Genomic DNA, 21,161 nt, shown 5'->3' with positions numbered 1-21,161 from the left:
AACCCAGAGGTTACTGCTTCTAGATTCCATGACTATTCTACACATAGTGAGATGGATGAGAGAAAACTACTTAAAGTTAAACTCATCCAAAACTGAGGTCCTACTATTCAGAAGGAATTCTTCCTTTTGGTCTCCAGGCTGATGGTCTTAGGAGCTTGATGCCCTCCCTATCCTAGTCATTAAGGTAAAAAACCTTGGAGTCCTCTTCGACAGCAAACTGTCTTTCAAAGGCCAGATCAATCACATTACTTCTGCCTCTTTCTTTACCCTGAAACTGCTCAGGAATGTTCTCTCCTTCATTCCATCAGATTTTCAGAAATGTGGTGTCTGCTCTCATCGTATAAAAACTAGATTAATGTAACTCCTTTTTTATGAACATCAAGAAAAGATTTCTTAATAAGATACAGACTCGACAGAATGTGGCGGCCCAGCTATTGCTGGGTCTTCCCCAAAACAAATCTGTGTCTCAATCATTAGCTCAGCTGCATTGGCCTCCTATTAGAAGGTGCATTGACTTTAAGGCTCTATGCATCGCCTTCAAGTCTCTGCATAAAATAGGCCCTCATTATCTTCAACAAAAATGCTTGTGCTACATTCCAGCTGGCCTCTTTGATCTGCATCAGCAGATAACCCAGTGACTCCTAGATTTAAAAGGTCTGGGTGGGGAGACAGAAGTTTTGTACTGCTAGACTATGGAACTCCTTAACCCTCAGCATTGAAAGAAACACTGATCTGCTGACCTTCAGGAAGGCACTATACCATTTCTGTGACTCTGCCTGTTTGTGGATTCCCTGTCTGGGTCAGTTTGACAGTTGGGCTGGTTGCACTTCACACTAGACAGTGACACAAAGGGAGCTGGGGTGTAATCTGCATTTCCTGATGAGCCATCTGTGCAAGGAGGGTGGGGAGGAGTGGTCACTTACACAAAGGGCTGTGCCTGTCCTCACACAATGCAGTCTCCAACCCACTGGTGAGTGTCTGAGGCCTGGCCTGGCCAAGGCAGAATTTCACATTCAAAAGAGACTTTACTTTGAAGTAGGCCTACTTCAAAGGATAAAATGCGTATGAGAAGGGCACCCAAAACCACATACTTTAGAACACTTCTGGAAACAAGAGGAACCTCTGCGTGGTGAAGAGCTGAAGAGCTGAGGAAGAAGACCTGCCCTGCCTGTGACTGTGCTTTGTGGAGCTATCCTGCATTTGCTGCTTCTGCCAGAGTAAGAGGGCAAAGACTGAACTTTGTGTGCCTTCCATCTTGTGATGATCTCCAATGGCTTGATTTAGAGCTCGCCTCCGGTTGTTTGAAGTCTCAGGGACAGCAAAGACCTCTCTCTGTCAGCACCTGGAGTCTCTGGAGAGACTCCTACTCTGCCCTGTGGTGCCCATCCAGTTCCTGGGACCCTGAAAGGAGAAGCTGGCAGCCTAAGAGGAGGAAATCCACGCACAGGGTGCCGTGCGGGGAAAAGATCGACGCAACTCAGATCTGCAGCTGATGAAACAATGCACCGCCGGGTCCACAACTGAAAATCGACGCTCGCTGGAAACGCGAACGAAGAGTCGACTTACAGAGCTGGAGAAATGACGTGCAGCATCGCTGACGTAGGCGGGAAGATCACAACCCACGCTGCGTGGTTTTCGGATCATCGTGCGGCTGGATTTCCACCTGAAACACCGATGGGCATGTAAAAACATCGCAAGGCCTGCCCAGACCCGACAGTGCTGACTGGATCGACGCATCGCTCTCCTGCGGAGAGAAGGAATGACACGCCTGACCTGAAGAAAGGAGAAATTACACAAGGTCCTGCTCGTGAGTGGAACCGACGCATCGCATGCCCTTTTTTGACACACACTTGTCTGTGTGGGGTTATTTTTGACATACCCAAGGTACATTTTCACGCTAACAGTGTTAGTGTGTATTTTAAACTACCTAAAGACTCTTTTTGCTTTTTAATTGATAACTTGACTTGTGTATTGTGGATTTTTGTCGTTTTGGTCTTGTTTAGATAAATATTTCCTTTTTTTCTAAACTGGTGTTGGGTCATTTTGTAGTGTTTTCATTAAGTTACTGTGTGTGTTGGTACAAATACTTTACACCTAGCACTCTGACGTTAAGCCTACTGCTCTGCCAAGCTACCAATGGGGTAAGCAGGGGTTAGCTGAGGATGATTCTCTTGTACCCTGACTAGAGAGAGGGTCCTTTCTTGAACAGGGGGTAACCTGACTGTCAACCAAATACCCCATTTCTAACATTATGAATAATTATTAACCAACCCTCAACATGCACACTGACAATCTTTACAAGGTAAATGCACACCATGGGAGGGGTGCACATGTTCTAGCTGGGGTTAATGGTCCACAACGAGAAACACCTTACCTGTAATACAAGTGAGTTCAGTTGCACCACAGATACCTGGAGTGGTGCCTACTAAATTACGTTTTATTCAATTTACCATAAACGAAAGACTAGCATAAGAAAGCAGCAAATAAGTGAGAAGAACAGCAAAATAATTAGCAGATTAGTACCCATAATATAACACCAACGCTTTAATTCACCTTACATCTAGCAAAACTGGGAAAGAACAAGGAAAAACACATATGAAGAATAATTAATATGAAAATGTAGTAGTGTATACACCATTTATATTGATACCACTCATTAAATGCTCTCCACACATATCAGATCAAAGTGATTATTCTGACCTAGACATGAATACTTAATTTTGCCATATTTAGAGGTGCGTGCATGATCCAGTCATCTGTAGAAGGAGTTATAAGGATAATGAAAATCACTGCATTGTCAATGGTGACTGCACAAGAAATCTATTGCTTCCTTTCAAGTATTATGTTCAAATAACTAGTAAACATATGCAGCACTGCCTAGAAGGTTTGGCAATTCATACATATATGTGCGTCTAATTCTATCCTAATGTATTTTCTTTATTAGTTATACATCAAATATAAAAATTTCAATGTATCCTTTGATTATTCTCTATACAGACAATTATTTGATAATCTGTTCCTTGTTGACTCTAGGAACTCACTTACAAAAACACAATACTTAATGAGTAACTGTGCCCTTCGCTGGTCTACACGGTAAACACTGAAATAATAATAATTTCAACAAGAAAGGATAAATAATAAGTATGACCTAAAAGGTATTTTTGAATGGATTTAATTGAAAATATGTTTTTAATGGGCCTTTCTTACTTTCAATTTGCCTCCTCTGTCAGCCCTCAACTGATCATACACCGCTATTGCTCTGCTGATACTGATTCTTCAGGTTGCTCTAAATTCGGCCATACTATTGCAACGGAGTGTACCTGGGTCTCCCCGTATGAAACAGAACTATAGAGCTTTGTCGCATGTTCTGTGTTTTACAAACACCCAGTCGCAGTGCTTAGCGGCGTAGAAATACTTGATACAAAAAATGACTATTTTACTCCTTGACAAAGTGGTGTTTCTGTGCATCAGGTTACATGTATTTTTTTTAAATCCCAGACTATAAGCAAATTTGTATTTTTCAAAGTACTTGAAAAAAATGTTACCTATATTTTCAGCGCGCATTGAACTTGAATAAGAACATGCTTTTTAAAAGGTTTAACCCATTATAGCAGCCCACGAATTCATTATCTGCTTGTTGTTTAGGACAGTACCTCTCATTAGCTTGAAAACAATTACCAATATTCATTCACACTGAAATGTATAAAATAATTGGATTTTCTTTCCATCCCTGAAGTAGCTTACCTTCTTCGGAATAATACATACTTCCATCCACCTCTGAAATGAAATCCAAGTCATGTTTGATTCGTTCATCAGCATGTTCACCTGTTCTGTTCATTGCCATGTATGAGCCACTGTTTAGCGACTTTCCTCTTCTAGCATTCGTTGAAGGTCCCATCAGGTCCAGAGAAAAAAGTGAAATATAAAATTAAGCAAGTATTACTGAAAGCAATGAGTAGGAAGGAATATATGGCTTACTTATGATGTATTTACAAACAAAAAGGGTTTTGGTTGCTGCAGTCTAATGCTCTGCAAGTTTGAGTTGTCGATTTGTACAACATAAACGCTTTCTCACTTCCTCTTGGTCTCACGAGCTGGAGAAAAGGTGGAGGGACGTCTGCTGCTGCAGTCATTTCCTCTTCCACCTTACCACAGGTCTTGCTCTGTACAGACCAATGCAAGCAGAAGAGAGACAGGTGCTCCAATGCTCTCCCTTCACCTTCTCCTGCCTATTCCCAGTCTTTTTCCTGACTGCCCTGTGTTTCCTCCTTTCAAACTCGCTGACTTTCCTGAGTCTACACAGTATTGAGGGAAAATATGTGAAAAGGGTGCCACTACAACGAGTCCTTATATTTCCCCTGCTTGCTTACGGTCTTGGGAACTCCTTTGAAGTAGGGGGACTATACCTACACTTAGGGGCATATTTATACTCCGTTTGCGCCGAATTAGCGTCGTTTTTTTCGACGCAAATTCGGCGCAAAATTAACGCCATATTTATACTTTGGCGTTAGACACGTCTAGCGCCAAAGTAGGAGTAAAGAGCGTCATTTTTTTGCGTGAACGCCTTCCTTGCGTTAATGAGATGCAAGGTAGGCGTTCCCGTCCAAAAAAATGACTGCGACGCAAATGCGTCGTATTTATACTCCCGGGCAAAAATCACGCCCGGGAGTGGGCGGGCCAAAAAACCCTGCATTTGCGCCGGATTTTAGCGCCTGGGTCAGGGCAGGCGTTAAGGGACCTGTGGGCTCAAAATGAGCCCACAGCTGCCCTCCCATGCCCCCAGGGACCCCCCCTACCACCCTTGCCCACCCCAGGAGGACACCCAAGGCTGGAGGGACCCACCCCAGGGACATTCAGGTAAGTTCAGGTAAGTATACATTTTTTTTTTTTAAATATTTTTTTTTGGCATAGGGGGGCCTGATTTGTGCCCCCCTACATGCCTCAATGCCCAATGACCATGCCCAGGGGACATAAGTCCCCTGGGCATGGCCATTGGGCAAGGGGGCATGACTCCTGTCTTTACTAAGACAGGAGTCATGTAAATGGCGTCTGGGCGTCGTTAAAAATGGCGCAAATCGGGTGGAGGCGATTTTTTGCGTCAACCTGACTTGCACCATTTTTAAGACGCCCTAGCGCCATTTTTCCCAATGCCGGCGCTGCCTGGTGTACGTGGTTTTTTTCCACGCACACCAGGCAGCGCCGGTCTGCTTGCGCCAGCTAACGCCATTCAATAAATACGGCGCCCGCATGGCGCTTCAGAATGGCATTAGCCGGCGCAAAATTTTTTGACGCTAAACTGCATTAGCGCAGTTTAGCGTCAAAAAGTATAAATACGGGCCTTAGTACCTGCTCTTTCAATCTCACAGAGCTATTGCCCAGAGCAATGTTGAGTCCTACTCTTTGGATGCGTGTGGACACCCAGCCCTCAAGGCGAGAGTGTCAGGAGGCATGTAAATACAAGAGGTAAGGCCTACTGCCAATGGCTCAGTAGGAGTGGCAGTCTAATATTCCAAACCGCCTGCGAGGAGTCCAGGTCAGAAAAGGAACGTCTATGGGTCTCCACAGAGTGCCAGTGCCGTCTGGTGTGAGGCTTCGCATGCGAAGAAGGCCTTACACAGCACCATTAGGATGGCGAAAAAAATTCCCCCAGCAGTCCCGAAACTCTCAGTCTTAGAGACTGTATTGTCCATCCTAAGTTATTCGGTATGTATCTTTTGTCTTGCGTCACAGCGTCCTTTCTAAGCAATCTTCATACACTGCTGCTGCAGATGGGGCTTTCCTATGAAGATCCGAGATCTTTTTTGCACAGATCACTGCTTGGAGATTGTTGAAGAACATTTGGAATATGGAGAAACAAGACCTTGATCTGAATGATTTACCAATCTATCCCCTAGTCCCGCAAATTGAGCAACATCAGGAAGCAGAGGTCACTGCAATGTTTATAATGGTTACATCGATGGCAAAATGATGCCGATGTGAATGTAGGTCGATGTGGAGGAGGGCACTAAACGTCTAGCTCTCACCCCCTGCCTCTCTCTTAATCAAAAAACTGTATTTTTTGGTAGGTAGCTTCACAGAGTCATACATGTGGATCAGAGCATAAACGCTTACCGGGTGTTTGAATTTTCATCACAATTGTGATAAAAGCTGAAATTGTGTCGCTGAAAGATCTCAGTCCAAGTCCTGTGAAAGGTTTCTCTGTTGTTTTTCAGGTAGTTCAGGAGGTCACCATTGCAGCAGTATTCAAAAATCAGGTAAACAGGTCCTGAAATAGTCATTGTTACTGTGCATTACATACGCAGAACTTTACAGGAAAAATATGACTATAACAACAAGCATAAAGTTGTTGGTCACTGTTCACATAAATGTAGAAAATACACGGTACACCTGACTACCACCAGTCATTACCCATTGCGGTGCTCAAAGCCTGACTTGGGAAAATACTGCTTATTGCAAACAGGCATGGCATAAACTCCATTAATCCATTACTCCAGCTTTGCCCTGAACCTCCAATCTTTATTATTATATGGCTATACTAAAGCACAAACACGTCTATGTGACACTACACAAAAGAAGCATGGTCTTATGGTCGGACACGGAATCATAACTATTCAGCAGAAACCATGTTTTAAGTTCCCTTTTGAAATGAAGGAGATTTTTGACAGAGTGGCTATCTTGAGGAAAGAAATTCCAGGATAATGTCGGAGAACCTCAAAAGTCCTGACCATTAATTATATTTGTACTTGCTTTTTTGAAAGAGCACTTAGGAGCTCAAGTTAAGTGGATAAGCAGGGACACACTTCGAAAACTTGTCAGTAGAATCTGGATATATATATCAAAAAGATTCTATATACAATACTAACATTTTTTAAAGTAACATTTTTATGTATGGCAAGCCAGTGGAGTTTAAGAAAGGGATAGGAGAGGTGCTTGAACCTCTTCAGATTCTAACAGTCAAATTTTGAAAAATCTAAAGACACAGGGCCTGATTCTAACTTTGGAGGACGGTGTTAAACCGTCCCAAAAGTGGCGGATATACCACCTACCGTATTACGAGTCCATTATATCCTATGGAACTCGTAATACGGTAGGTGGTATATCCGCCACTTTTGGGACGGTTTAACACCGTCCTCCAAAGTTAGAATCAGGCCCACAATGTTCTAGAGGTGATGTACTAAAGCAAATACCTCTCATCTTCACTGCTTATGAAATAAATGTATGTACCTATGGAGTAGAATGCATTGCACAGAAATCTGACTGGCAAACATTTGAGCCCAGAAAAATATTGCTAGAATCTGAAGATCTAAAATTAATTCTCATTGGTCAGTACCTTATTCTTCAGGAGTAATCAATGCCTCTACTATTTCTATCTGCTTCTTGAGCGAACCTTACCTGACATAGTACATGCACCAAGGAGATTTACAATGTTGTCATGGTTTCCGATGTGAGTCATCATTTTTAGCTCAGACATCAGAGCATCTTTTTCGGACGCCCCAGCGGTATCTGAAAAATGAACATTAGGAATCTTTCGTCTAACTATAAAGATTAGCAAATGAATTAGAAGAGAATGTATCAATCATAAATTTGTTACTGAAGTACATGCAATGATTTAATCAGTTCAGACTCTAGGTTAATTAATCAATCAGTTGATTTGTAAAGCACTACTAATCACCCATGAGGGTATCCAGGTGCTGCAGGGTTCTAGGTGTAGTCAAAAAGTAAGTCTTCCGTGCTTTCCGGAAGTCTGCAAGCGATGGGGAGGTGCAGAGCTGCAAGGGTAGGTCATTCCAGGCCTTTGCTGAGAGGTAGGAAAAGAAGCCTCCTATGCTTGTTCTTCTGTGGGTATGGGGAGTGTGGGTGATCTATGGGGAGATGGAACTGAGTTGTCTGACTGGTTGAGGCATCGGTTGATGTAGACAGGTCTGATGTTGTGAAGGGACTTGTACGCATGGGACAATATCTTGAATTGGCATCTCTTCTGTATTGGAAGCCAGTGGAGTTCTTTGAGGTGAGGGGAGATGTGGGCCCAAAGGTGAAGGTCGAGGCTGAGTTCTGGATGGTCTGTAGCCTCATGAGGAGATGGGCAGAGATACCCTAGTAAAGGGCGTTACCGTGGTTGAGTGTGCTCGTGATAGGGACCTGTGTGATGGTGCATCAGATGTTGAAGAGGAGCTACTTGAAGATTTTTCATAGCATTTGCAGGGCGAATAGGCATGCTGATGAAGCCACTTTGATCTGGGAGTTCATGGTAAGTTTGCTGTTGAAGATGATGCCAAGGTTTCTGGAGTGATTGTACAGGGTGGATGAAGTGCCTAGTCCTGCGAGCCACCAGGAGGAGTTCAGGGGATGGAGTCTTTGCTGAAGATCAGAACTTCTGTTTTGTCATTGTTGAGTTTCAGGCAGTTCGGTCTCATCCAGTTGGCAATGCTCATTATGCATTTGTGGCATCTGGCTCCGGTGATGGTGGGGTCCCTAAAAAAGGAGAGGATATGTTGAGTATCTTCTGCGTATGAGAGGATGTTGAATCTGTGGGATATGATGATGACGGCCAAGGGAATTATGTAGGTGCTGAAGCGGGTGGGGCTGCAGGATGAGCCGCGAGGGACCCCACAGATGATGTCCTTAGGTATGGAGGAGAAATAAGTGAGGCAGACTTTCTAGGTTCTTTGGTTGAGGAAAGAGACTATCCATCTGAGGGCATTTCTATGGCTGCCAATGTTGTGTAGTTGAGGGATCCATGTGTGGTGAGTTACTGTGTCACACACTGCCGAGAAGTCTAGGAGGATCAGGTCTGCCATCTCTCCTTGCTCAAGAAGGGCTTAGATGTCTTGTGCTGCAGTTGCTGCGGAATCCGGACTGGAAGGAGTCAAGAAGGTGGTGTTGCTCCAGGTAAGTTGTTTGTTGATGGCCTTTTCCAGGACTTTGTCCGAGAAGGACAGCAAGGAGATGGACGGTAGTTCTTGAATTGGCTGGGTTCAGCTGATGGTTTCTTGAGTAAGGGTTTGATCTTGGCGTGCTTCCTGTCTTATGGCAAGATGACCATGCATATGGAGGTGTTGAGCAGTGAGGTGAGTTCTGTTCTGAGGTTGAAGATGTGGTGTGGGCAGGGGTCACTCGGAGCTCCAGAGTGAATTAATTTCGTGAGGGAAATGGTTTCTTGGGTCATGAGTATGTTCCAGGTGGTGAGTTGGGGGTCCTGTGTCTGAAGTGGTGGTGCTGTGTAGGATGAGGAAGTTGAGGGGTTCAGGTTGGGGTTCGAAGATCTTCTAGATGGTAGAAATCTTGTTGGGGAAGTAGATGGTGAGGTTGTCCCAGAGCTCCTGCGAGAGAGTGACGTTGCTGTCTGTGGCTGCGGGATTGGAGAACTCCCTGATGATGTTGAAATGTTTGTTGATGTTGTTGGAGCTGGAGTCAATACGGGTAGTGAAGGTCTCTCTCTTCTTTTCCCATAGAAGCAGATGGTGGAGGTTTAGGGAGGTCTTTGAAGGAGGTTCTGTCAACATGGTCCTGAGTGGTGCACCATCTTCTCTCTTGTTGTTTTCAGTTGCATTTGGCTGTCCTGAGTTCTTCTTTTTATCAATCGGCCTGTTTGGTGCACATTCTGTGGTGGTTGCTTTTGATATGGGTGACGTTGTTGGCACATTTGGTGATCCATGAGCTGAAGTTCTTAACTTCCTCATCAAGAGAGGTGGTGGGTCAGGGTTGGTGAGGTTGAGAGTGTTGGGCCATTGGGATTCGGTTATTTTTCTCCAGCTGTGGTGGAAGGCACTCTCTTGGGTGTGTGGGCAGGTTATGTGGAAGTGTATGGTGAAGTGGTCGATCATGGTGAGTTTGGTGGCATGGCTGCATGTATCTCGGTTGCTTGATATAAACATGAGGTCCAGTGTGTGTCCTGCGATGTGGGTGGGGTCATGCATTCGAGGATTGGTGGTGCTGGCATCTCCGTGGTCATCAAAGTGGAAATTGAGGTCACAGAGGAAGATACAGTCTTTGGAGTCGATGGCGAGTGGTGCAATGAAGTTGGTAATGGTGTTGCAGAAATTTGGTTAGGGCCCCGTAGGTCAGAAAACAAGGGTGCCCCTGATGGTTGACTTGCTGTTCGGTTGGAGTTTGAAATGGAAGTGTTCCATGTTTGGGTGGGGGTGTCGGTAGTAGTGGAACATTAGATGGTTCCTTTGTGGATAATGGCTATCCCTCCTCCGGGTCTGTTGGTACAGTCCCTGTGGATGATTTTGTATCCTTCTGGTATTGCTGCCACAATGTCAGGGGTAGATGAAGGGTTAAGCCATGTTTCAGAGAGGAAAGTGACATAGGGAGCTAGACTGGAGATGACATCTCAGTGGCGTGTGGACAGCGAACACGTGTTGAGGAGGATGGATGTAAGCTGTTTGTGGTGGGTGCTATGGAGGTGTGGTGGAAGGAACGCGTGGTGCTGGGGGTGAGCTGTTGATTGTGCTGAGGCAGGTGAAGCTGTAGTGCATGCAGGAGAAAGGGCCTTTTGTGCGGTGGAGGGTCAAAGTAGCAGCGATTGCTGGTGATACCTGTATTCAGTGCACGGGGTTCGGTGGCAGAGTAGTTGTGGGGGGTCTCAGAACAAGGGTTTTTGGTGCCACAGCAGCACAGCCATTATTAAGTAGGTCCTGGGTGGTGGGCAAGGCTCATAGCAGCGGGGAGAAGAGGTGGGAGAAGCAAGCAGGGGAGCAGGTAAGGAGCAGGGGGAGATGGGAGGGGTGAAGGAGGGGTTGAAAGGAGATGGAGAGAATGCAAATGCAAGGTGCGAGCGAAGATCACAGTAACGAGCAAAAGGGCAAAGGAACAATCAAGACCCAAAGAAATGAGAAAAAGTGAAAAGAAACAAGCAAGAGGGCAAAGAAATGAGTAAGGAGCAACTAGGCAAAGAAATGAGTAAAAGTGAAAAGACATTAGCAAGAGAGTAGAGAAAAGGGCCGGGGGAAGGAGGAATGCAGCAAAGAAATGATAGAAAGTGAAAAGTATCGAGTAAGACGGAAAATAAATGAGAAAAGGAGCAAAGTACGAGTAAGAGAGCAGAGAAATGAGAAAAAGGGCAATGAATGAGAGAGAGGGACAAAAAAGTCAGGGAGACTGGAGGTGAGTGGCAAAATGGTAGAGCAGCAGAGCAGGCAGAATGTCAACTGGAGGCAGAGCAGACAGCGGTTAGCAGCTGGGTCCAAAAGAGTCTTGACTGGTCAATGGACCAGTCAAGGTGAGTGGGGAGGCTGGGGACCTGCTCCCCACTTAAAAGCACATAAAGGTTCCATGACAGACACAATTATCTGAGTAAATGGCAATAGAAAGTTATTGATGAACCGTGAAGGCATACAACAAGACTCAGAGAAGACACCTAAAAGTAGAGGCAGAAAGAAAACATAAGATTGCAAAAAGTAACAAGCTCAGATGGCAAAAAAGACACATAATTCACCCTTGTGTCCAATGCAACAGAATAATTGTGGTTAATGTCTTATTTGAGTCACGTGGTGGTATAGATGCCGAGACTGAGTCATAGTCCAAATGTAGCATCCTAAAGTGGCCTGCATTCATACCTTTGATTTTGAACAATTTGAAATAATCAATTACAACTCACCAACAGTTTTTTAAGAGTGCCATCCTAATATGAAGGACGTAGGAAGCTACAAAGACAGGTTATAGATGTAACTTTGTTTAACTTTTTTAAAACACCACATGCATCAGATAGAAAAAAGGTAAGGGGGGAGTAAAAGATGGATGAAATCGTTTGGACTGGCCCTTAAGACTCCATATTTATTATTAGAAGATGTTGCTAAAACCCCATTCAGCTCACACGTGTCAGGAACCACAAAACAATTCACAAGAATCAAATATTGTCAGTATTTACTTTTACAAGTGGACACATACAGGCATTAGATCTTCTTTTTGAGTGTTCGTAATGAATCTTATTGAGCTGCAGATCTGAAACTCTAGTTCATTTTTAAAAGTGAAGCTACCATTAAAACATTGCCACATTTATTTAACTGATAAATATACACTGATTTCGATATCTGTAGCATTTTAGGGGCTTAGTGTTATATACTAAAATGATATGCTGACTTGAAACATAGTGGGATGGAAAAGAGAGAGAGAGAGAGAGTCATTACAATGGCCTCTCCACGAAATGACTACAATAAGCAGTCACCTCTGGCATAATGACCCACTCACACTCTCACACATCCACTCACAGACCCACTGAAACCCTCACGCACCCACTCACAGTTCTACAGAGACACTGATGCACCCACTAAAACACTAATGCACCCACTCTCACACCCTGCAGACAATCTCACCCCCAGATACACCCTCTGACCCAGTATTTTCACACCCAGAGAGACAGGCCACGGCCACCTCCCACCACGTGTGGACAAAAGGCCTTGCACAGCATGGGGGTTGGGTGGTTAGGGGTTTGACCAAAGGGTCTGGTTGCAGGCCAGGCCCTGCGGCCAATCCCTGCCTCGCACGGCCCAAAGCCATGCATGACGGTGGTTGGATTAACGTTTAGTAACGTGCCCTAAGGTAACTATAACTCACGCCTTGCCATGCACTGCTAATTACCCAACAAATTACGGCACTCATGACAGCTTTGATAACATCACTAATAATATTAATGTAATATTTAAAGTAACATTTTTGACAAAAAAATGTGCATGGCGAGGGTGAGAGTTATAGTTACTTTAAGGCACACGTTATAGTAACTTGAGGTAACTCTAACTATATCTGCTGAATTTCTATGGTTTTGTACTCTAGAAATGTAAGCCTAACTATAATGTCCCTCTAACCTTTTATATTTTCAGTGTATTACTATGTTTTTTTTAATTCTATTTCCTAACTATAACGTCACTGTAACCTTTGTATTTTCTCAGTGAACACACACACATATATATATATATACATATATATATATATATATATATATGTATATATATATATATACACAAATGAAATTAGAAAAAATAAATCACATAAATTTCAAAAAGTCTTAGGGCCAGATGTAGCAAAATTTGATTTTGCGACTCGGAAATTACAACTCGGTGCGACTCGCAATTTCCGAGTCGCAAAACCATATGCAGAATGGTGTCTCAGACACCTTCTGCGAGTCGCTATGGGGTTGCAAAGACACACCTCATTAATATTAATGAGGTGGGTCGCATTTTGCGATCCCATAGCGAGTCCCTGCACTCACAGGGATGGTGGCCTGCTGAAGACAGCAGACCTCCATGTCTTTGACTGCTTTTTAAATAAAGCAGTTTTTTTTATTTTATTTTGCAGCCCGTTTTCCTTAAAGGAAAACGAGTTGCAAAAATTAACGGTTTCGGTTTTTCAGAGCAGGCAGTGGTCCATTGGACCACTGCCTGCTCTGAAAAACCCTTTTTGGCAACATTCACAAAGGGGAAGGGGTCTCATGGGGACCCCTTCCCTTTTGCGAACGGGTTACCACCAGTGTGACACTGGTGGTAACTGCGAATTGCTTTGCGACCGCATTCGCGGTCACAAAGCAATTTAGCATAGCGATGCGAGTCGCAAATAGAAAGGGAACACCCCTTCCTATTTGCGAGTCGCATTCACAATTTGTGAGTCGGTACTGACTTGCAAATTGTGAATGAGCATCTCAAACGGCATTTTGCATGGCGAAACTGCGATTTTCGCAGTTTGCACCATGCAAAATGCTTGCTACATCTGGCCCTTAATTACAATTTAGAAAGAGTTCATGATTTCCAGTACCTTTCAGCATTTTGACAGCAACCTGTACCGAAACCCCTGGTTTGGTTATTCCGTAGGCAGAGGCTTCCATCACTTTACCAAAGGCGCCGGACCCAAGCACCTTCCCTGCATGGCACAAACAGGGTTAATGAGCAGGGGTCGATCTATAGATAAACATTGCCAAGTATTACTGACATCAAGGATAGCTCACCAAATTCTAGATTTTCCCGTGGAAACTCCCATTTCACATCGTACTCGAAAACTCTGAAATCGATGTAGATGTATTCATTATCCGAGGGACCAACAAACTGGATCATCTGCATCTGGCTTTCAAACTTGTATTTCTGAAGAAATGAGGAAAGGTTACAATTTAGAAAGGATTAAGGAAGCACCATGACAGCCCTGAGACACTGGTAAGCACCAAGAACTCTTTACCTTCTTGCATTTGTGACTTATAAAAACAAATAGGGTAATGGTACACAGAAGACAAACTCCAATGGCTGCATAATAAGTCACTTTGTCAGTAGCCTCAGGAGCAGTTGCGAATCCTGAGAAATAAAAATCAGGTACAATTAGTTACCAAGAAAGACATCAATATTCTATACACGGACTGGTATCTCACTCGAAAAATTTAAATTTGAAAGACTATATATCTCACTGTTATTAAAAATATTTCATATTGCACTCTCACACAAGAGAAAAAGTTAAAATGCAAACTCCTGTGTAATGGAATGGTCTGGCCTGCGCTACCCGAAGTAAAAACTGATAAAATTAGAGAAGTTTGCAGAAACAGCAATGCCCAGACTTGCACCCGCGCGACCTAACAACACCATGGGTATGCCATATTTACAACACGTCACACCATAGCGCACGTCAGGCCAATAGTGTCAAAATTTGTTACGCTATTGCAGAGTTTTGCTGCATTAGCGTCAAAGATTTTGGCGCTAGTGCAGCAAAGTGTAAGGAGGCCCATTGATTTCAGTGGGTGCATCCTTTTAACGACTGTTTTGAGCAGGTGTTGCAAATTATGCCCAAAATGGCGCAATGAAATATTGTAGATTTAATTGCGCCATTTTTGCTGGCCTCCTAACGCTGGAATGCCCCCTTTTTAAACATCATGCCTGGCGTAGGCATAATGTGTCTGAAAGGGTTGCAAAGTGCAGCAATGCATGCATTGAGCCACTTTGTAAATATGGCACAGCTATTTTTGCCTTTTGAGCCACATTAGTGTCAAAAGGAGGCGTTAAGGCCTTGTAAATCTGGTCCCAAGTGTGTCTCCATTGCGAAAAGTGAGGGCAGCAAAATGTCATTTGGCGTACTGTGCCAAAAATCTTTGCAATGGCTCTACTTTCTATCCCGTCTCGAGGATGATTTTCTGATGACTGCTGTGTGATACATTCTTGTCCCTCGTTTCCCTAAACCCCCATTTTCTGGAACCACAGCCTGTCGTGGAGCAGTCCTATTTGCCAAGTTCCCCCTTACGCCCTTCCAATGAAATGACATCAGCAAACCTCATGGTTAGGTGCAAGAACTCAATCACTGTGGTAAAAGCAGGGCTTAATGTATAAAAAAAAAATAAGCTTAAGGGTTCAATGCTTTTCTCAAATGCCAGGGTTCCCAAACCCCAAAATTGCTCGGGCTTGAATCTAAGGTTGTTTTTTTTCTGCTACCGTAGACATTTTGGCCCTCATTCTGACCCTGGCGGTCTTTGACCGCCAGGGCGGAGGACCGCGGGAGCACCGCCGACAAGCCGGCGGTGCTTCAATGGGGATTCCGACCGCGGCGGTAAAGCCGCGGTCGGACCGGCACCACTGGCGGGCTCCCGCCAGTGTACCGCGGCCCCATTGAATCCTCCGCGGCGGCGCAGCTTGCTGCACCGCCGCGGGGATTCCGACCCCCCCTACCGCCATCCAGATCCCGGCGGTCGGACCGCCGAGATCCGGATGGCGGTAGGGGGGGTCGCGGGGCCCCTGGGGGCCCCTGCAGTGCCCATGCCACTGGCATTGGCATTGCAGGGGCCCCCGTAAGAGGGCCCCTACATGTATTTCACTGTCTGCTGCGCAGACAGTGAAATACGCGACGGGTGCAACTGCACCCGTCGCACAGCTTCCACTCCGCCGGCTCGATTCCGAGCCGGCTTCATCGTGGAAGCCTCTTTCCCGCTGGGCTGGCTGGCGGTCTGAAGGAGACCGCCCGCCAGCCCAGCGGGAAAGTCAGAATTACCGCCGCGGTCTTTCCACCGCGGAACGGTAACCTGACGGCGGGACTTTGGCGGGCGGCCTCCGCCGCCCGCCAAGGTCAGAATGAGGGCCTTTGTATCTTTATTTCACTCCTTCAGCTTCCTTTTCTCTCCTGTTATCTCCTTTTCTCCCTGTTTTCCTATGCTTTGCGTTTTCCTGTCTCCATTTTGTGACCTTCTAAGGCAAGATAAGACCTTGTTTTCCAACAAGCTTTGGCAAAGCCAGTAGGTCTCAGCCGTGAAATCCATTGGCTTTGCCAATGTATCCTTTGTCTTAGAAAGGTGCTTCAAATGTATGCACACCCACAGCGGCTCTTTTGGAAGAGGTTTGTAAAACTGCAAACAAGATGGCTGCGGCAGATGTGTGTGTATACACGGTGGCCATTTTTAATGCATTTTATTATGTTTTTACAAACACTCTTCTAAAGATGGGCATGTACAACTCTAAGGCCCTCATTCTGACCTTGGCGGGCGGCGGAGGCCGCCCGCCAAAGTCCCGCCGTCAGATTACCGTTCCGCGGTCGAAAGACCGCAGCGGTAATTCTGACTTTCCCGCTGGGCTGGCGGGCGGTCGCCTTCAGACCGCCCGCCAGCCCAGCGGGAAAGAGGCTTCCACGATGAAGCCGGCTCGGAATCGAGCCGGCGGAGTGGAAGCTGTGCGACGGGTGCAGTTGCACCCGTCGCGTATTTCACTGTCTGCGCAGCAGACAGTGAAATACATGTAGGGGCCCTCTTACGGGGGCCCCTGCAATGCCAATGCCAGTGGCATGGGCACTGCAGGGGCCCCCAGGGGCCCCGCGACCCCCCCTACCGCCATCCGGATCCCGGCGGTCGGACCGCCGGGATCTGGATGGCGGTAGGGGGGGTCGGAATCCCCGCGGCGGTGCAGCAAGCTGCGCCGCCGTGGAGGATTCAATGGGGCGGCGGTACACTGGCGGGAGCCCGCCAGTGGTGCCGGTCCGACCGCGGCTTTACCGCCGCGGTTGGAATCCCCATTGGAGCACCGCCGGCCTGTCGGCGGTGCTCCCGCGGTCCTCCGCCCTGGCGGTCTTTGACCGCCAGGGTCAGAATGACCCCCTAAGTGCCATTTATGAAGGCACTTTTAAGTTCACTAAATCCTGTTCAAATGGCATTTGTTAAAATTAAATAAAGCCCACCCATCAATGTACATTCATAGGTGGCCATCTTGGAATTGTTTGAGAACCATTTTAAGACGGCCAGCTGTTGATAGCACAGCAAGTAGTGGAAAACTAAAAACGTAAATATTGGGTCTTGGGGGGGCGCAAGAGGATGATAGGTGGGATGGATGAAAGAGAGATGTCTAGGGGATATAGGAACAGGAAGAGAAATGAAGGGAAATTGTCCCTCCCATGCCTGGAAAAGAAACAAGGTCTGACACCAGAAGTAGAAGGATGCATTATCCAATCAAACGATTAAAGCAAAATGCTCCGGGGCAGGTCAAGCAGAAAAATAGGGAGGAAAAGCATCAACTATGGAGTAGGAACGCAATAGAGATATCAAAGCTATCTAGTTATAAGCAAAGCGCATGCCAAAACTACACTGTAAGTATTCGTAATGTATGGGAAATAGCCTTAGAAAGGTGCTTTACCTGCATGCACACCCACAGTGGCTCTCTTGGAACAGGTTTGTAAAACTTAACAAACTGCATTCGCCACTGTAACCAATCACCGGAACAAAGTATGTACTGGGTAAAAGATCTGTTCTATGGGAGGCATCTTCCTCTTTTATTATATCACTACCTCGAAGACAAATCAAAAGGCCCTGACTGAACAAATAAAAGAGCTAAGATTACTCAGGGGACAAAAACCAAAGAAATGCAAAGGCAAGGAAAACACTTGGCTCCATGTTGGATGAAGTGCAGTTGTAAGCAAGGGTTACAGTGTTTCTGTGTGCAAGACAGGTGAAACTAAATCCACCAGACTCCCCAGACCTGGCACTCGGACGGACCAGAAAAAAGAAACCTCAGATATAACATACACATAGTGTAACCTATATTGTTCTGAAAAAGTCACATTGGTTATCCCTAAAAGTGAAATTCAGATGTGAACGGTGAATATCTATGAGGATGTCTTTCCTTTTTCTGACAAAAATACATTTAAAGTGGCACCACCTTTAGAATATGAAGGCTCCTACTTTTAAAATACCTAACCTGGAATTCAGAAATGTAGCCATGCACGTGAGTGCCTACCGTTTGCTTAAATTCTTTACTGCAGCTTCATATGCTCTTCAACAGAGAACGACCAAACATCTAACTTGTGGTAATCTGAAGGTGATAATCCAACCAAAGTATTTTGGCACACCCAATCATATCAGGTAAAGAATGTAGTGATTACTAATGTGCCATACCCAGTGCAAAATGATACATTTACTGCATAAGTGTGCACATGACTGGTTGGACCAGCTGGGTGGATGCTGACTCCACTGTGGTAAGCACAGCCTCCCAATTCCAAAAGTTCTCCCGAGAATCTGCAAAAAGTTGAAGATTCCAAAAGGATCTGAGGATTTTTTTGTGAATTCTGTGTATCTCACATGCACTGAAATGTATGCATGTGTAAATGTACATGGTGTATACTTATGAATGTGTATATGGACTTCAAACGTGCATTTTCACTTTCAGTGTTTTCCTATGTCTCGTCAGAGAAAACAGCATTTTTCCTTGTGAAGAAACCCTTTCCCTTGTGTATGCACCAGTTTTACGGGTGTTTAGTTTTCCTCACCAAATACACATTTACTCCTGCCCCACCAGAAATAAATTTAGGCTAAATTCAGTATGAGAAACAGACTGGACAGGTTTGTGGATCCTCACAAATTTCCAATTTTGCAATTGCACCTACTTTTGCAAGAGTTCCCACAAAAAAATACCCACAAACTTTGGAAATTAGTTCCTGAACAAGGAAGGTAGCCAATGGTGCCGGATCCAGACAGGAGTTCATCCACAGATGCAGGACTCTTGCCATTTACACAGGTCTGTGGCCAATGTAAATGAAGATACCCATATACATGGCTGAAATAGAACACCATGTGGAAACATCATATTCATTTTTTAAGACAGCACATGATACCAATCTTCACCAGGTGGAAGTAAACAATTAAAAAAAGACTTTGTCTCACCTCTGTGCCCAGAGCAGATAGGACAATCTATATTTACTACCTGAGCTCAACGAGGGAATATAGCACAATTTGAATACCTGGATGATTGAAGGTTTCGTCTGCACACGATAAACCAGCAGAGTTATTTGCACAGCAAGAAATTGACATGCTTTCAAGCACTTTGCTAAGCTCAAGAGTACTATTTGATTTCCACAACCAGTTGATTCTCTGTGGTGTTTCACTCTTTATGCCATCTACGATTACTTCAGTGCAACTAGAAAAAAGAAGCATGAAAGTGAATTACACCGATTTATTGTCGTTTAATCTGTGTTTTTGTTACTGGTAGAGAAACATACATTGGCCTTACTGAGATTTTACAAAGCACTCAGACTACAGCTTTAATGAAATCCTGGAGCAGAGACTCTTTGCAATAACATTAGCCGAAATGTGAGACTTTGGTGGAAATTGAATATTTATGCAGAGAATTAGACAAAGAGGAACTATTTCAAATATGGGATAAATTATCCCCTGCCCTCATATATTAGATAGGTACTGCAAGTCACAAATAACTTCCATGACCGTATAGAGGCACAAGGCTCAAGGCCAAGTTCCCTATATAATGTCATGGAACTCCAAGGTGACTTGCAATATCCCTTTTACTGTACGGCAAGGTTTTTTTTTTTTTATTCCATATGATGCATGGTCACGCTACTATTCTTCCTATACACCTCCTAAATCCTGGGACCCAGGATTATCAAAGGATTTTGTTTCCCTTTTGTCACGCAGGGCGACGCAAGGGCAGCGTAATCCTTAAATCAGATTTATCAAGCCACATAAGGCCACCTTACATGGCCCTGAGTATCTTGGTAAATCCAGAGTAACACAAGGTAGTGCAAGTTGCTGCCTTTCATTACTCTGCGCCGAGAAGGGATTACGTGGATCTAGGGTGGGTGTTGCCACACACCCATCCATGCTTTTTGGAACATTCCCAGATTTACCAAGACTAGTAAACCGAAATTGTACAACTTCCCAATAGAGGTGCAAAGAGGAGAAATATATCGTTCTTCTTGTTGTTTCTTCTTCAAAAGTGTACTGTATTCCTCAGCACACTTAGAAAGAGGAAAACACCTCTAAGGATTGTTTTTGTGCAGGACGCAGTGAAGCACAGCAAATTGTCTTGCTACTTTGTGCTGCATCAACTATTGATACATCTGCACCTTGGTGTCTTGCTCTTCCAAAGGAAAGAGATATTGCGGTGTCAGATATGATGTATAAAGCAGAATTTAAAGTGAACAATTAAATACACCAAAAAGTAGTAAGTAATTTGTTGCAAATAGAAATAAGTTTAAATAAAGTCAGATTAAAAGAAGTTGTGGTGCTCATAATGTGTAGAAACATCCAAAGAGATTCTATCTTTCCTGTAATGACCAACAGCTTGAAAAAAATAGTCATGTTACCATAAATATTTCCTTTCTACTGATCATTGTTCATTTTAGAAAACAGGTCATAAGGCTAATACGTTTCACGTTATGGCATTACCGATGACCATTCCATTCTACTGATATGCAGGTCTCTATGTAGAAATACTGGTTCATAAAGTTGTTTGATTTACTGTTTGTATTTTCTGTTTTACATCTACATAAATGTTTAGGGCTTACTTAGAAATCCCTTCAGCACATTTCTTCCAAATCCACATCGATGAAGGGTATCCTTCAGACTCACAAAACAATGTTGTTTTATCCTCTTTCATGACCATTTTGACATCAGGCTTCCCTACAAAAATACAATTTAAAGAAGATCACACTTTGGATGTTGCACACAACCTAAAATGTAATGCATATTGAAATGTATTTGAGAAATACACAAATTCAGCAAATGCTTGAGGCTGAAGAATAAGCCCGGCCCTCAAAAATAAGTGCCGGTGCTCAGCACCGGAAACAACAAGCACAAATTAAGCACTGGGATGGATGGATGACAAAGTGCCTGGATGGCAGAGAGTATGGATGGATGGATGTGTGGGTGGCTGAATGGCAGAGTGGATGGATAGATGGCAGATTGAATAAATGGAAGAACTGATGGCAGA

General features: G+C 44.5%; 1 protein-coding gene across 1 annotated transcript in view; it reads right to left on the bottom strand.

Moving 5' to 3' along the window:
• The window catches only part of FLT3 (fms related receptor tyrosine kinase 3), a 519,185-nt gene that overhangs the window by 78,269 nt on the left and 419,755 nt on the right, over positions 1-21,161 (bottom strand). The window contains exons 11-18 of the mRNA XM_069202208.1: positions 20,737-20,851; positions 19,177-19,352; positions 14,164-14,276; positions 13,940-14,072; positions 13,750-13,854; positions 7,393-7,503; positions 6,112-6,265; positions 3,745-3,875 (exon numbers count right to left, since the gene is read on the bottom strand). Of these exons, the coding sequence (XP_069058309.1) occupies positions 3,745-3,875; positions 6,112-6,265; positions 7,393-7,503; positions 13,750-13,854; positions 13,940-14,072; positions 14,164-14,276; positions 19,177-19,352; positions 20,737-20,851 (1,038 nt within the window). The remainder of the gene's footprint in view (positions 1-3,744; positions 3,876-6,111; positions 6,266-7,392; positions 7,504-13,749; positions 13,855-13,939; positions 14,073-14,163; positions 14,277-19,176; positions 19,353-20,736; positions 20,852-21,161) is intronic.

Source organism: Pleurodeles waltl, chromosome 8 (assembly GCF_031143425.1).
Source record: "Pleurodeles waltl isolate 20211129_DDA chromosome 8, aPleWal1.hap1.20221129, whole genome shotgun sequence".
Classification (NCBI taxonomy): Eukaryota; Metazoa; Chordata; class Amphibia; order Caudata; family Salamandridae; genus Pleurodeles; species Pleurodeles waltl.
This window is presented reverse-complemented; position numbering and strand designations above follow the sequence as displayed.